The sequence below is a fragment of the Arachis ipaensis genome, chromosome B9, assembly GCF_059453495.1.
Source record: "Arachis ipaensis isolate K30076 ecotype BB chromosome B9, ASM5945349v1, whole genome shotgun sequence".
NCBI lineage: Eukaryota > Viridiplantae > Streptophyta > Magnoliopsida > Fabales > Fabaceae > Arachis > Arachis ipaensis.
The window spans coordinates 14,584,707-14,602,534 of record NC_142444.1 but is presented as its reverse complement, the minus strand read 5'-3'; the positions used below and the strand labels follow the sequence as shown (position 1 = coordinate 14,602,534).

At 34.8% G+C, this 17,828-nt stretch overlaps 2 protein-coding genes and 1 pseudogene across 2 annotated transcripts; all 3 read right to left on the bottom strand.

The window, feature by feature from the left end:
• Positions 1 to 460: 460 nt before the first annotated feature.
• LOC148543826 (uncharacterized) lies at positions 461 to 1,783 on the bottom strand (annotated as a pseudogene).
• Positions 1,784 to 4,798: 3,015 nt separating this feature from the next.
• Positions 4,799 to 6,826, bottom strand: LOC107615043 (subtilisin-like protease SBT4.6). Its single transcript, XM_016317164.3, has one exon. The coding sequence runs from the start codon at positions 6,824 to 6,826 to the stop codon at positions 4,799 to 4,801; it is 2,028 nt and encodes a 675-aa protein (XP_016172650.2).
• Positions 6,827 to 13,010: 6,184 nt separating this feature from the next.
• LOC148543825 (uncharacterized) lies at positions 13,011 to 15,447 on the bottom strand. The gene is made up of 3 exons (XM_088498727.1): positions 14,914 to 15,447; positions 13,571 to 14,500; positions 13,011 to 13,481 (listed from the first exon to the last, which is right to left on the bottom strand). The coding sequence occupies exons 1-3, from the start codon at positions 15,445 to 15,447 to the stop codon at positions 13,011 to 13,013; spliced, it is 1,935 nt and encodes a 644-aa protein (XP_088354853.1).
• Between the last annotated feature and the right edge of the window lie 2,381 nt (positions 15,448 to 17,828).

Below are 17,828 nucleotides of genomic sequence, written 5' to 3'. Positions count from 1 at the left end.
CTGTTACAAGCACCGAACTGATTGCGTTAGTTGAAATTGAAAGGAATAGATGTAGAGGCTTACCTTGTTCTGGATTTTTCAGTATAGGTGGCGATCCTAAGGTGTTTTTGAATTTTGCAAAGGCTTCTTCACATTCCTTTATCCAGGTGAATTGATCTGACTTCTTTAATGTGTTGAAGAAATGATATGATTTCTCTGCTGCTGCTGGCAAGAAGCGAGAAAGAGCTGCTAACCGACCTGTTAGTTACTGGACCTCTTTCTTGTTCCGAGGAGATTGCATGTTGATTACTGCAAGGCATTTATTAGGATTTGCTTCTACTCCCCTGTTGGTTAACAGGAAACCGAGGAATTTTCCTCCTTGTACTCCGAACGCGCATTTTTCTGGATTTAACCTCATATTATGTTTTCTGAGTTGTTCGAATACTTTGTTTAGGTCGTGTTTGTGCTGTTCCTCCGAGCTTTATTTTACCACCATGTCATCTACGTATATCTCAATATTTCTTCCTATCTGCTTTTTGAAAACTTTGTCCATTAGTCGTTGATACGTTGCTCCTGCATTTTTTAGCCCAAAGGGCATGAGCTTGTAATAGAAGTTTCCTTGATCGGTGACGAATGCTATTTTTTCTTCGTCTCCTGAATGCATGAGAATTTGATTATAACCTGAGTAAGCGTCCATGAAGTTGAGGACTTGGAAACCTGAGGTGTCATCCACCAGTTTGTCTATGTTGGGGAGTGGGTAGCCATCCTTGGGACATGCTTTGTTTAAGTCGGTAAAGTCCATGCACATGCGCCACTTTCCCGAGCTTTTTCGTACCATTACAATGTTTGCTAGCCATGCTGAAAATCGTATTTCTCGGACAAATCCTGCCTCCAGGAGCTTTTTTGTTTCAACCTCGGCTGCGTTCCTCCTTTTTTCTCCCAAGTTTCTTTTTTTCTGTCGCATAGGTCAGGCGTTAGGGTTGACCGCCAACCTATGGCAGATGAAGTTAGGATCGATGCCAGGTATATCTGCTGGTGTCCATGCAAAAAGGTCGGCGTTTGTTTTTAATATGAAGATAAGGTCGTCTTTTTTCCCTGCAATGAAAGCGGATCCTATGCTAGTGAATTGTTCTTCCTGACCTAATCGTACATTTTTTAGGTCGTCCGTTGGTGTGGGACGACTGTTGTCACTTCGGAGATCCAGTTCGGCCAAGGTAGGTATGTTTTTCGAGTTGTACACCGTATGGATCTGAGGTGTTTCTTCTTTTTTCGCTGCTTTGAGGCTTGCATTGTAGCATTGTCTTGCCTCCTTGTGGCCAGCGTACAACATCCCTACTACGTTATCTTGCAAAGGAAATTTCACACAAAGATGAACCGTGGAAACAATGGCTCCAAAGACGTTCAATGATGGACGCCCTAGGATGATATTATAAGGGCTATGACAATCAACCACTAGAAATTGAATGTCTAGTGTTTTATTGTTTGGAGGTTCTCCAATTGTTGTTCTTAACCAAATATATACTGATACCTTTTTCCCGGAGAACCCTACCAATTCTCCAGGCGACGGCTGTAGTGTGTTGTCGCTGAAATGCATCTTTTTGAAGGTAGAGTATAACAAGACGTCGGCACTACTTCCTGGATCAAGCAGGACCTTTTTTATTGTTAATTCTCCCCTGTGAACTGAGATGACGACTGGGTCGTCTAAGTTCGGACAGGATGTCTTGAAGTCGGCCGAGCTGAAGTCGATGCGGGAGCTCGGAACTGATGTTTGTCGTTCTGGGCGTGATCCTTCCATCGTCATCATTGATCGGTAGCTTCGTTTCCTTGCCGAGGTAGTGGTCCCGCCGCCAGCGAAGCCTCCTGAAATGTAGTTGATAATCCCTTTGGTCGGGGGTGTTTCAACTTGTTTTTGCCAGCTTTCTCTTTCTGTTTCTCTTGCTGTGTTTCGTTGATTTCTGGATGAGATATATTTGTCCAAAAGTCCTTGTCTTGCCAACCTTTCCAGCAGATCTTTTGCCACCACACACTCATCTGTTGTATGGCCGAACTTCTGGTGGAAAGCACAGTGCTTGCTTCTGTCCACATATTTTTTATCTTGGTATGATCCTGCTCTGACTGGGGCTTTTTTACCTAAATGCGCATGTAAAATGCTTTAATTCCCAAAATGCGCATGGTTTAAAATTTTTCTGAAAATACGCACTTCTATTTCTTAGCCGACGTCTGCGAAATGGAATTCAACTCCATTTCACCCTAGGTACCCACGAAATGGACAAATCATATCAGGTTTAGCTCCCACGAAATGGGTTGTCCATTTCCTTGGTGGTAGCAGCGAATTGGGAGGAACAACTCAGGAGCGCTAGGCGCGAAATGAGAGCACTGCGGAAGTGACTTGGACACTCCATTGATAACAAACTTATTCTACTTTTCAAATTTGTTTCGGTGCATCAATTTTCAATTTTTCTCAATGCTTATCTATTCTCTTTTTCTACTTGTTATATGCTCTATTTCAATCCTTTTTTTTCCTTTTTGTTTGACATATATATATTTTAAAAAAATTTGAACGATTAGATTGAACCCACACATCACTAACTTTTTCTTTCCCCTATAGTACATACACATCAATAAAGTTCAGTTTGAAACATCCTTAGATTTATACAGTCACGACATTAGGCCAACTCCTTTAATTAGTTTCCAAAATAAAATATTGCAATTCAAGGAGCTAGGAATAGCCAAAATAGGATTAATAGAGAAACAGATCCATTTGAGATTCAATGGCTAGCATGCATGTGTTTTTTAAGTAACCAAGTGATCAAATAATAAGATCTTAAACATCATCACTAACAATAACAATAAGAGGAAGCTAGATTAGTCAAAGTTTTGCTAATAAATAAAAGGAGGGGCAAGTCCACAACTGTCGTAACTTTAGTACTGAAGGGGAGCAGTGAGAGAGCTAAATGGAATTGGGCAACTCACCTCCGCAGTGCCCCCATTTCTCGCTTGACGCCCCTGAGTTGTTCCTCCTAATTCGCTGCTGCCACCAAGGAATTGGGCAACCCATTTCGTAGGAGCTAAACCTGATATGGTTTGCCCATTTCGTGGGCACCTAGGATGAAATGGAGTTGAATTTCATTTCGTAGACGCCGGCCAAGAAATGAAAGTGCGTATTTTCAGAAAAATTTTAAACCATGCGCATTTTGGGAATTAAAGCATTAACCATGCACATTTAGGTAAAAAAGCCCTCTGACTGGTGGTTTGATTAGTTTGTTGTGCAGGATTTCCTTGATTATGTCCTCCCTCTTTGTGTTGAATTTTGTGTACGAATCAAACTTTGATGCCAGTTTGAATGGCTTTCTGAGGTCTCTACTCATAGGTCGGTGGGGCCTTTCCTCTTCTTTCTTGGTCGACCGTTCGCCTCTTTGGGCCTCCCTGAGCTCTTCGACTTCAATCTGGCCCTGGGCTTTTTCTCGGAATTCCTCCAGCGTTTTTGGTTTGGCTACCACTATTGCTTCCTGGAATTTTCCGGAACGGAGTCCGCTTTTTATGGCGTGCAGCTATACTTCGTGGTTAAGGTCGGGGATTTGCATAGCTGCTTCTGTGAACCGCGTCATATACTCCTTTAAGCTTTCATGTCGTCCTTGCTTGATCGTGCTGAGGTAGTCTGAGTCTCGAACGTAGATTTTAGACGCTGCAAAGTGATTTATGAATAATTTGGCGAACTCGTCAAAGCTCGATATCGACCCTGCAGGTATGTTAGAAAACCATAATAAAGCAGCTCCATCTAAAAAGATTGGAAAAGTTCGGCACAAGATGGGATCGGAGTCGCTATTGAGAAACATCATTGATTCGAATTTTGTAACATGAATTTTAGGATCTCCGCTCCCCTTGTATGGCATTAGAGTAATTGGAAGTGTAAAATTTTTAGGCATTTTAAAGCTCATTATTTCTTCCGAAAAGGGGTTAGTCTGTCGTCTTGCTGTTTTGGGGTTGGTCTCGCCTGTCTTTATGTTTGATTCCGACTGACGCTCCTCGTGCTGGTCAGTGTTTGCTTTCTTGTTGTTTTTCTGTTCGTCATTGTTCTGCATCCCCGCCAACAGTTCGGCCATTCGCTGGTTCTCCGCGAGCAAGGCGGCATTCGCAGCTAATAGGTCAATGTTGGTCGGATTGGTGGAAGGGGTTACTGAGTGGTCCGTCATGGTTCAGTTCCTGAAAGGAAATGGAATACAATGCAAATGTAATATCGTTAGCTCGAAAAACTAAAGGGTGAGGTGCTGGCCCAACGGTGGGCGCCAAATGTTCGAGCAAGGATACTCGTCACCATGCTATACGTCGGACTCTGAGCGCCACTGGGGAGGCGACCTTGCCAGCGACTGGGAGTGCCTTGCTTGAACACGGACCGAATGGGGTACCTGCAAAAAGGACTCCGACGCCCAAGTCAATAAAGGATACTTCTTAGTACGCGAATATGAGAACAAAAATACTTATGGTATTGTATGATTCAGATATTGCCCCTTGGTGATTCATTTCAGCAGCTGCCATTTTATAGATTTTTGGCTTGAGTCCGTTTTGTGGTTTGTTGGAGTGAATCTCGACTTAGGCCGAGATTCTTGGGAGGTTATTGTTGACGTGATGAGCCATTGCTTATCTGCTTCTAGTGGTCTGACGTGGCCGAAATATAGGGTGTGTATTATGATTTTGTAGGGTGCAGTACATATGGAATATCACGTTCCACTAAATGCAGCGGAATACGAGAACCGCTTCCAAAATTATAACATCACATGAAAATTAAATAATCATATTTTATTGCATGTCACATTATAATTTACAGCAATGAGACATTTATAACAATTGGGCTTCGAACATGATAGGTCCCATCTGACCATACCATTGATGAGATTACCGCAGTTTCATTTGGTATCATACCAATGACATTCACTACAAATGATTTTTTCTCGTTTAATGCTTTGAAGGATAAAACCCATGGTGTCACCGTGATGTTAACTTCTGGTTTCGGTGTGATTCTTACCCTGTAACTCGAGTTGGCTAAACCAACATTTGTAACTATTCTACTAAAACTGATGTTAATATGCACCCTGGGTTCAACCAGAACTGTAAGAGCTGGATAATTTAAATTTCTTACCAAAGATTTATCTGCAGCTCCCTTGCACGGATTCAATTCTCCAGATATCAATTTGATTTTGCGATTATCATATCCTAAGTTACACAGCATTTGCACATAATCTCCCTTGTTAATGTCATAAACTAGTCCAGGATTGATTGCTAGAATTGGATTGGCTTGTCCAGATCCATATGCATATTCTCCCACATCATATGTCAGATTCGTAATCATCGGTTTTGCTGACGTCATAATAGCAGATTTAATTGCCGCAGGTGACCAATCAGGGTGAAAACTTTTCACATACGCGGCTATTCCAGAAACATGAGGACAAGACATTGAAGTTCCACTTAGAATAGTGTAATGCACAGATCTATTATCCGTACTAGGATCTTCTGTTGGTGAACCAATTGGCGAATAAGCAGCCAAAATATTAACCCCTGGGGCACTTATATCAGGTTTCAAGATCTCTGAAATTATAGCGTTTGGTCCACGGCCAGAAAATGCTGCGGGTCTAGGAGCACTCTGATCTTGACCGCTCTCACTCTTGAGAATCTCAGCTTTTGGATCTTTTGTTGAGTTTGTGTATAATTTAACAATGTCATAATCTTTTGGCAGCAATGACACCGAAGGCATTATAGTGACATAACCTAGGTTAAGATCATCAAGATCTAATTTTGCAATTGTACCAACTGCGCCAGCAGATTTGGGTTCAGCTTCCGCATGATTGTCACATAAAACTATCTTTCCTTTCACTAATTTTTTATCCAAGCATCCACATATATCCGCGTATTCTTTTTCACACTCACTTGAATTGCCGTTGCTCAAAGCAATAGGAACTCTTCTTCCGTTTGACTCGAAAGAATTAACCGACCTCCCGGTTAACACTTTTCCATTTCCAAGAATGACCTTGTCAACGATTTGCCGATCTATGGTGCTTGCTGCGACGGTTATCAACCATGGCGCAACGCTTGCTACAGTGCCAGGATAAGGACCAGCATTTCCAGCGGATTGGACTACAGGTACTCCTTTGGCCATTGCATGAAATGAGCCGATGGCAACTGAATCTGTTTCAAGGTTCAATGCGGCAGCAGCCCCAAATGAAACAGAGATGACGTCAACTCCGTCAGCAATTGCGTCATCAAAGGCAGCTAAGATGCCGTGGTCTGCACAGCCTACAGAGCTGCATACTTTGTAAGCAGCGATTCTTGAAGAAGGAACTGCTCCTCTCGCTGTGCCTTCTGCAATGCCGTAAAAGCTGGCATTGTCAACGATGTTTCCGGCTGCTATTGATGCTGTGTGGCTTCCATGGCCATCATTGTCTCTTGCAGAGTCCTCTGTGTAGAATCTTGCTCCGATCAACTTCTTGTTGCATGTGAAGTTCTTGCCACCTGCACATGTACCTTTCCACTTTTTTGGAACAGGGTCTGTGATACATTTGTCGCTGAAGCTTTCCGATTCGGGCCAAACCCCGGTGTCGAAGAGTCCGACAACGAGATTAGTTTCTACTGTTTGATGTCCTTTTGGAGCCTTTGGAAGTCCCAAGAAATCCCAAGATCTTGTTGTTTGGGTTTGGAGAGTCTTGCTTGGGAAAACTGAAACAACACCTTCCATTTCGGTTAACTTTGCCGCTTGCTGATTCGTGAGCATGGCAGCAAAACCGTTAAAGCTCCTCTTGTAGCTATGGACTAAGGATTTTGTTGGGTTGCTACCATCAAGAACTTGTTGCAGCATATTAAGGTGGTGAAAGGTGGGAGAATAAGAAGTTTTTGTTTCAGGTAATGAGCCCAAATAAACAATATGAATTTTCGGATTATTACCATCATTAGCATCACAAATAAAAAGTGTGAATGCTAGAGTGATCACCAGTACACTGCACCCAACATAATTAAGCTTCTCCATTGTTTTCAAATGTTGACAGGAATTAGATATTGTAATAAATACTTTGACTCTAATTATCTACATATATAAGAGCAACTCCAACGGTAATAAGGGCCGTTTTGGAGGTATCAAAATAACTTTTTTAAGTTTTTAATTAATGAAAAGAAATAGTATTAATGTTGGTGTAATTTTTAAAATTAAATTGTAACTTTTTAAGAAGTTTTTTTTTTTTTTTACCAAAGATAGGAGACTCGAACCCGCAACCTCTTAATTGAGTACGGAGAGACTATGTCATTTGAGCTATTACTCATTGGCTTTTTAAGAAGCTATTTAGAAACTTATAAAAAAATTAAAAAAATGACTTCTTTTATAATATTATTATTTTTTTATCATATTTTTATAAAATAAATATTTTTAGAATTAAAAATTCAAATATAAAATAACTTATTTATAAACTACTTTTAATATATATATTTATTATTTAAGTTATTTTTTTAAAAAAAAAGTTTAATTAAAATCTTTATCTAAATTGGGGCTAAATGGGGCTTTATTCTCACACATGGGAACAAAAAAGTCACTAGAATGAAAAGGGAAAAGAGTCTCTTCACAAGGACGTACGATGAGAGTCTCTTTAGAGAAAAAACTTTTAACAACTAATAATTTCTTGACACGTGGTAAATTATTAAAAAAATAAAAAATATTATATATATTACATTACATATATATTTAATTTATATTAAGTAATTTTGTAATTTTACATATAGCAATTTATTAAATAATTAAATTATAATTAATTAAATAATTATATCTTTATTTAATTAATGGCTTATATTAATTATTTAAATCATAATTAATATAAATAATTATATTAAATTAATATTAAATATCATTTATATGTTATATTAAATTATAATTAATTAAATTTATTTACATAAAAAGTAAATTTAATTTTAACATCTTATAAAATAATTTTAACAATTGAAAAAAGACTTAATTGAACACATATGACAATTTCACAATATTTATCATCAATTACAGAGCTTAACTATATTAAGTAATTTTATAAATTAGTTTAATTTCAAATTATATATTGTGTATTTATTGTTATATATGAATTTTTTTTAATATTAATATTTTTAATAGTGAATTATTTTTTAATTAATTAATTAAGTAGGACCACAGCAGGACTATAGTTAGTTTCTCCTAATGGAGAAGAAAGAAATATTTTGAGTTTTTATTTATTGTCTATGATGCAAAAAGCCAAAAACTGATGTAGAGTTACTTTTTATAATATGTGGGTCATAAATAAAGATTGAGATGAGTTCTCTACTGAAAATAGTTTAAGAGTGTACTTTTATAAAAGGGATAAGTATTATTTTGGTCCCTCAAGTTGAGGGTTGGAATCGAACCCGTCCCCGATGTATATTTTGATTTAAAATCATCCTTAAAGTCGCATTTAAATTTAAAATCGTCCTTTATAATATTTTCGGACGTAAATGCCCTTGCGTCGTTACGAGGCAGTTATGACTATCGAAAATAATTATAAATATAAATATAAATATATATATATATATAGGTGAAGTCTCTGGTGGCCAAAATACTAATGGCTAAAGATGGCTAAGAGTTGACTTTCAAATAAAATAGTGACACTTGGTGGGTTTGGTTTTATAACTTTTTAATATTCTAAAAGGTTAAATGAGTGTGCAATAATTACTAAAAAGTTACCTTGTGGATAGAATTGTCATTTGAGATTATCTCATGTGTTGTTGGATCTTAGACAAAAATATTATTGGGTCATTATACAAAATAAAATCAAAACTCCTCAAATATAAGGTCCAATAATTTTTTTGGTTAGATTGTAAAATAAAGTTTATTTCTTTAATAATTTGTTCCTTAATTTATTTGTATTTCTCTAAAAAAAAAATAACCGTAAAAAACATTATGATACCCTAAAAATTTTATTAAGAGAACAAAATTAGTATTTTTTTTACGAGATATATTTATAAGCTTTATTTTTTATATTTGTTTAAAAAATTGTTGGATTGTGGGAGTGTTCGTTTTTTTTTAATAATGATACAAAAAAATAATAATGAATTAATATAAATATATAAACATTTGTAAAATTAAGTATATTAATAAAATTTTAATAACTTAATTAACATATCAAAAAATTTAATAATTAAAAAGTATCTTCTTGCTATTTTAATATGTTGACAATATTGTTTATAATATGTTTAATAATAGTGTCTTCGTAAATATTTTGTGTCATTATATTTTATTGGTTATCTTTTGTATAATATAAAAAAAAGTATATGTTAATATATAATTGTGTAAGAGAGATAAAAAAACATAAATTTAAAAAAGACTAAAATTCAAGCTAAACAATCACAAATTTTTTTTTTAAATCTAGGTTCAAATAATGAAATCTCTTTTTCTTTGTAAATTAATTATTCAATAAATTTTTGTGATTTGATTGCATAATTGATTCTGTATAAAATTTACAGTAAATTTTTTTTAATGAAATTAACCATTCCATACAAGACTAAAACTTCACTAAATAAAGGGTTATGCTATATGTACATTAAAATTAGTCACTAAAGTCAGCCACCAATATAAAATATATATTAAAATATAAATACACATGTATTATATCTATTATATACTATTAATTTTACAACCAAAATGTGTCACATGTCAATTTCTTATTGCAATTAAAATAAAATTTTTCTTTCCAAAATTAACGAATTCTTCCCTCATCTCTCACCCTTTCTCTATCTCTCTCATTCTTTCACTCACTCTATCTCTCTTATATATCATTATTAATTATTAATTATAAATTTGACAATCAAAATATACAACATGACATTCTCTAATTACATTCAAATAAAATTAAAAATTTTAAAATTGAATATAGTTATATTATATATTGTATTTATATATTACTAACCAATTTAATAACTAAAATGTGTCATATGACACTCTCTTATTAAAATTTAGACAAAAATATTTTCTTCCAAAATTACTAAACCTTCTTCTTACATTCTCTTATCTATCTCTCTTGTTTTCTGTTTCTCTCTATCATTCGCATTCTATATATAATTTCTATTTTATATTAGTAATTTGACAAATCAAAATATGCCACCCAATATTCTTTTATTGTAATCAAATAAAATTTTTCTTTAGCTTACAAAATTAACAATAAGTTTTTTAGTATTTCATATGAAAGAGTTTAACTTTTTAATAATAATTAATTTTAACATTCTTTATCTAAAATTTGAAAGAATTTATAACTTGTATACTCTTAAATTTAATTAGGTGTTAAATTTGTTGTACAAATAAAAATAATTAATTTTATACTTGTTATTTAAAAATAATATTTGTTACTCTATATATATAAAAATATAATTAGATATTAGCATAAAAAAATTTATATCAATTCTAACTTTTAATCATAGTATTAGTATTTTTTTAAATTATATACAATAAATATTTGAAAAAAAAGTGAAAACATAAATTAGAAAGATAATAAGTAGAAAAAATTTAAAGCTAAATAAAAATATGTATATAATAAAAATTTTTATTTAAATTATATTATGTTGTTAATTTTATTTTTTGTAGAACAAAATGGTAGAGAAAGATAGATAATGAGAGAAAAGAGAGAGAAAGATAAAAAAGAAGAATGGGAGTAGAAATTTGTTAATTTTGGAAGTTAAAATTTTTTTATTTTAATTACAATAAAAGAATATTTGGTGACACATTTTTTATTTGTCAAATTTCTAATATAAAATATAAATTATATATAGAGTGCGAATGATAGAGAGAAATAGATAGAGAAAAATAGAAAAAAAAAAGAGGTAGATAAGAGAATGTAAGAAGGAGATTTAGTAATTTTGGAAGAAAATATTTTCTTTAAATTTTAATAAGAGAGTGTCATGTGACACTTTTTAGTTATTAAATTAGTTAGTAATATATAAATATAATATATAATATAGCTATATTCAATTTCAAAATTTTAATTTTGTTTGAATGTAATTAGAGAATGTCATGTTGTATATTTTGATTGTCAAATTTATAATTAGTAATTGATAATGATATATAAGAGAAATAGAGTGAGTGAAGGAATGAGAGAGATAAAGAAAGGGAGAGAGAGAGAGAGGAAGAGAGAACTCTTTAATTTTCGAGAGAAAAAATTGATTTTAATTGCAATGAAAAAGTAACATGTGGCATATTTAGTTGTAAAATCAGTAGTATATAATAGATAATAAATATGTATTTATATTCTAACATATATTTTATACTGGTGACTGACTTTAATGTTTATAATATGTATTTTACAAATATTAATATATTTATATTAATTCATTATTATTTTTTTCTATAATTATTAAAAAAAACCGAACACTCTACAATCCAACAATTTTTTAAACAAATATAAAAAATAAATCTTACAAATATATCTCGTAAAAAAATATTAATTTTGTTCCCTTAATAAAATTTTTAGGACATTATAATATTTTTTACGGTTATTTTTTAGAGAAATACAAACAAACTAAGGAATAAATTATTGAAGAAATAAACTTTATTTTATAATTGTGCCAAAAAAATTATTAGACCTCATGCTTGTGCAGTTTTGATTTTATTTTGTATAATGGCCCAATAATATTTTTGTCCAAGATCCAACAACACATAAAGTAACCTCAAATGACAATTCTATCCACATGATAACTTCCTAGTAATTATTGCACACTCTTAACCACCCTTCATACTATTGAAAAGTTGTGAAACCAAATCTACCAGGTGTCATTATTTTATTTGAAGGTCAACTCTTAGCCATTTTTAGCCATTAATATTCTAGCCACCAGAGACTTCACCATATATATATATATATATATATATATATATATATATATATATATATATATATATATATATATATATATATATATATATATAGGAAATTAAAATGAATGGGAAAGTTTAATAATTATACATTGAATTGAAAGGAGGAAAGGGTAAAGCAGCGTGGAAGCCATTGTTGCAGAATTCACCGTGAGGACCTGCTGGAGGGAAAACGCCATGGCTGCATGAAGCTCAACCTCATCGCGAAGCAGGGCTTTGTCATAAGGTAGGCTGCTACTTTGTTCCCATGGTGAGAAGCCGGTGTTGCGAATCTCGGGGACCAAGGAGAACCCAGGTCGCAGATTTTGGGGTTGTGTCTACTTTGAGGTTTGTTTATTTACTTTTTCTCTGAATTGGGTCTTCTGGGTGATGGAAGGGATGGTGATCTCTGTGGGTATGTGCAGGTACAAGAAGGCTGCAATTTCTTTCGTTGGGCAGATCCAGAGACAGAGGTGGAATATTCAGAAATTGCTAGGTTAAGGAAGAAGCTTTCGATGATGAAATCAAGAACCAAAGCGGCAGAGTGGAAGCTGAAGTTCGTTGCAGTGTTAGGATTTTTTGGGTGGGTTGGGTTTGTATGTTTGCTGTTGCAGAGTTGGTCTAAAGCAACGCAACAGTGTCTCATTCCATTGAACTTGGTATGAAACATGTGTAGGTGTATTTTGCTGTTGTTTTTGTTGGTGAATTGGGCTGGGGTTTATGTATTAGGGGGGGTTCTTGATTGTGGTATGTTGAATGTATTTCAACATGTATATATGACTGTCTTGTAAGCATGGTTGGATATTGAAATGAGAGTGAAACTTTTTCTTGGCAAAACATGATTTCCATGACTGAACAATAAGATAACAGTGTCATTAAAATGGTAAATGTCTAAATACATAATAAGCATAGTATTTGACATTACCAGAACCTTAAAAGAAACTTAACTCAAAACAACCTAACCATCAAAAGGATTGGCTGGGAACAAGCCAATATTTCACTACAACCAACAGTAGCACAAAGACAAAATATAAGCAACAAAAAGTAACAAAATATAAGCCAATATTTCAGTACAACCAACAAGTCCACACTGGATTAACCAGAACCTTAACACAAACTTAAAACAAAATAAACCAACATGCTAAGTGTTGTCATTTCCCTAAAGCAATCCCCATTTTCTTGGAGGCAACTTTGCAATTAACTTCAGTTTTCTAGGAGAAACATGAGGTCCTCCAGTAAAGCTAACAGAGTAGTGCCCAGTGAGTTGGCTTGAAGCTGTGGCAAGGGATGGCTGAGATGCTGGAAGAGTTGTGGTGGTTGGTTGTGATGATGAAGTTAAAGGTGCTGAGCTTTTTGGGCCTGCAATCTTCCTGGGTGGTGGATCAGACTGGGCTGAAGGTGTGGGCTTCGTGGTCCCCTTGAGCCTGCCTCTAGGCCTTTTTGGTTGTGCTACAGTGTTGGATTGGGCTGAACTTGTTGGCTGTGTTGCTGAAGCAACTTTTCTCTTGACAGTGAGCTTGGGAGTGGGCTGTGTAGATGCACTTTTCTTTCCTCCCTTAGCAGCTGGAGGGATAGAGTTGTTGCTTCCCCTGGATTGCTTGCCCTTGCTTTGTTTCTTGAAATTTTGGGCCTATGAAACAGTTGCAGTCAATAGAGATGAACATAAGGCTGAGTGAAAAACTCTCAGACAAGCAATGTAAAAAAATTTAATCAATATACCTCATTGTCAATAGGTTTAGGGTATCTGCTTTTATTATGTCCAACAACACCACATATAGAGCACCTTTGTTTCTCCCCCTTCCTGGACATGTGAGTGCGGCTGCTCTGTTCTTCATCTCCAGCAGCTGGTTTCCTTTTTTTGACTGGCCTGTAACTAGGCCTTCTGTATGGGGGAGGCATTACATTAGGATGTGGTGTAATCTTCCATAGGTAAGGTCCGTTCAATGGGTGAATTACTGCCTCGTAGCACCTCAAGTATGCTTCTCTCTTGTAGCAGTCAGCCACATAAGGTTCCAACACAAGCCCTTTGAACTTGATGCAACTAATTGCATGGACACAAGGTATTCTACTCAACTGCCACCTTCTACAAGAGCACTCAGAGGATCCTAAGTCAACAGTAAACATATCTAACCCATTCATAACCTCATATTTTTGAGCTGCAGACCAATATGGCCGCCATTCTCCAGCAGATCTAGACCTCCTCTCCAACTTTATTCTAATCCTAGGTAAGATTGTCCCTGCATACTTCTGAGCTAAATCCCTATTCTCTGCCCACCTAGTCATCAGTTTAACCCTGATCTCCTCTAATATTGTAAGTATAGGTTTTTCTCTAGTATCAACTATGGCAGCATTAAAGCTCTCAGACATATTGTTAACCAGTGTATCTACTTTAGAATTATAGGTAAATCTAGATCTAGACCAATACCTAGGAGGGATAGCATTTAGGTATCTATAGGCTTCCTGATTCACAGCTTTCAGTTCGGCCATGTTCCTCTCCCAGTCCCTCCAGTGAGTCGCCTTAGCACACCTCCACATTAGTTGCTTCAATTGTAACCCCGGAAACCTTTTCCTGAAATTGCTGTATAGGTGCCTCACACAGAATCGATTCTCCACACCTGGTATAACATCATCGTATGCTGGCAACAAACCCTGCAATCAGAAAATGGAAGACCATACAGTGAGTGATACTTGAGATACAGTAATTCATTGTGTCAATGTACATAAGTCAAAAAACATAATTGGTTACACTTGCTTACTTTCTGCTAGTCAGACATGAAAGTAGTTCTTCCCATCTTCTCAACACCAATGTCAGATGCAAGATGACTTAAGAACCAAGTCCATGAGTCCTTGGTCTTGGCCTCTACAACTGCATATGCAATGGGCATCATTTGGTCGTTTGGATCCCAACCAATGGCAGTGAGCAGTTGTCCCCCCTGTGGTGTCTTCAGAAAATAGCCGTCTAGACCAATGAAGCTCCTACAATGGTTGAAGCTCCTCTTGCATGCTTCCAAGCAAATATAGATCCTTTGAAAGATACAGTAACTAGTCTATGATGAGGCTACCTCATTATCAAGTTCAGGGAACCTTTGCACTTGTATGCGAACGGATGAACCTGGATTTGCCCGCATCAACTCATGTGCATAATCATATATCCTCTTATACTGCTCTCGGAAGGTTCCCTGGATTTCATCAAGTGCAATCTGCTTGGTCCTCGTTGCCATTGACTTGGTGACAGTCAAGTTCCACTTTTTTTTAGCCTTTGACACTAACTCCCTAATCTTCACCTTCGGATTTGATTCGACTTTCTTCTTGAATGCCTTGCCTAGCCATCTAGAGTGCAAAATCCCTACCTTGTATGCTTGTGTACATGTGTGAGTCAAATTCATGCTGCGAAGCTGCCAAGTATCATCTTCTTTCATCTTCGCAGCATACAGCCAAAACGGACACTCGCTAGTGCAAACTGCCCTAACCCTTTGCAGATCACACTTCCTAAATGTGATTGCCCGAGCGGTCTGCACGGCATATGCAGTCACAGTGTTCTTGAACTCCTCCCTGGTAGCATACACTGTGCCCACTTCCCACTTGTATTTCCTCATGTCTTTTTTATGCTTGTGAACTGGATAACTTTGTCCCTGGTGGTCTGAATCTGACACAGCACCTCCAACCTCATGGTCATTCTCTATTTCATCACTCCCTACTCCATCCTCATCCTCAAAGTTTTCAGTTGCAACCCTCTTATTTTTTACTGCCCTACTTTTTTCATTCACCACATTAACATCTTAAAATCCACTAACAACAGGATCAAGCTCATCTTCACTGCTGGTAAAGTGTAAATCATCTTCAGTCTCTTCCTCTTCCTCAGATGGTTCATACTCTAAATCAACGCTGTCACTATCACTATAGTTACCCATATCAGCTTTCAGATTAACATCATCACCACCCTCTGTATTCTCGGCCCCAGAGATATCAGCAGCTGCTTCAGATTTGTTTAAACCAGCATCTTCTCCTCCATACACAACCAGCTGTTGTCCCACATCATCCATCCTATGATCCCCCCAACATCAATGTATCCAGAAGCAGGAAACACCTCTTCTTCCTGAACCTTGTGCACTACATACAACTCAACATAATCTCTTACCTCAGCTATTTTGCACATAGCAATGGAATCTGCATCAGACTTAAACAACTTCAAATTTTTTTCCAAATCTTCATGTGTAGGATCCTTGAACCACAATGAAGGGATATTCTCCTCCACATATCCAAACTGCTTTAACTCTGCATAGGTTTCAAATACGGACCACCGATCACCATCAATCTCTTCTATCACTGTTGTTTCTTTCCCCGCATACTCTAACGGCCCATTCCGATAGGTAAACCACCCCCATGTTAGACTTTCAGTTTAAAGTACACCATTGTCTTCTCCAACAACCTATACACAGTGCCATATCACACAAATAGAAGAAAAAAATTAAAACCTAAACCACACAGTGATGTTTATCCCTAATCTCAGTAAACAGTAAACAGCGAAACATACTTGATAGAATGTGCACGACCCTGCCTTCCAGTAAACCAGACTCGGCTGCGATCTTCACTCCAAGAACACCTTCTAGCGTTTCTGATTCTTCCCTAGGGCACGGTGGAACAACATTAGTGAAGTGAAACGTTATGATTAATGTTGGGTTTACGTTGAGGGTTTGGAAGCATATGAAGGGGTGAAGTGTTTCGCACGAAACACAAAAACTTCATAAGGGTATCATCGTCATTTACAAAAAGTTTACTTCGTCAAGGACGATTTTAAATTTAAATGCGACTTTAAGGATAATTTTAAATCAAAATATACATCAGGGACGGGTTCGATTCCGACCCTCAACGTGAGGGACCAAAACAATACTTATCCCTTTATAAAACTATTCCTCTAAAAAATTCAAGAAATAAAGATATTTTTTTCATTTAAAGTGTGATTTTATACTAATTGGAATATTTATTCCTCGTAAATAGAGATATCTCATTGGACAGACTTGTTAATATCTTATCTAAAACTAAAATTTAAAGTAATATCTTATAACAAAATTATGTAGTATTTGAAAAATTTATATTGTAATAAATGTATATGGTGGTAATTGATTAGGATTGGATAAAGAGGAGAAGAAAGTAGAAAAAGAAAATATATAAAATAATTAAAAATTAAATTGCAGTTTTTTAAAAAACTATTTAAGAGCTTATAAAAAGTTAAAAAAATGACTTCTCTTATAATATTATTATTTTTTATTACATTTTTATAAAATAAATATTTTTAGAATTAAAAATTCAAATATAAAATAACTTATTTATAAATTACTTTTAATATAGCTATTTATTATTTAAGCTATTTTTCTAAAAGGAGTTTAATTAAACTCTTTATCCAAACTAGGCCTAAATGGAGGCTCTATTCTCACACATGGAGACAGAAAAGTTACTAGAATAAAGAGCGAAAAGAGTCCTTTCACAAGGTCATACGATGAGAGTCTCTTTAGAGGAAAACTTTCAACAACCAATAATTTTTTGACATGTGGTAAGTTATTAAAAAAATAAAAAATATTATATATATAACATTACATATATATTTAATTTATATTAAGTAATTTTTTAATTTTACATATAGCAATTTATTAAATAATTAAATTATAATTAATTAAATAATTATATTAAATAATTTAAATCATAATTAATTTATTAATAATTATAATAATTAATTATATTAAATAATTATATTAAATTAATATTAAATATCATTTATACGTTATATTAAATTATAATTAATTAAATTTATTTACATAAAAAATAAATTTAATTTTAACACCTTATAAAATAATTTCAACAATTGAAAAAAAGATTTAATTGAACACATATAGCAATTTCACAATATTTATCATCAACTATAAAATTTAACTAAATTTGTTTTTATATTAAGTAATTTTACAAATTAGTTTAATCTCGA

Excerpts from the sequence above, each read along its gene's own strand:
- LOC107615043 (XM_016317164.3), bottom strand. The coding sequence starts at position 6,826 with ATGCTGCAACAAGTTCTTGATGGTAGCAACCCAACAAAATCCTTAGTC.
- LOC148543825 (XM_088498727.1), bottom strand. The coding sequence starts at position 15,447 with ATGAGGAAATACAAGTGGGAAGTGGGCACAGTGTATGCTACCAGGGAG. Across the intron at positions 14,501-14,913 it reads TCCCTGAACTTGATAATGAG|GGTTTGTTGCCAGCATACGA; the intron begins GTAGCCTCATCA and ends TTCTGATTGCAG. Across the intron at positions 13,482-13,570 it reads CTAAACCTATTGACAATGAG|GCCCAAAATTTCAAGAAACA; the intron begins GTATATTGATTA and ends ACTGTTTCATAG.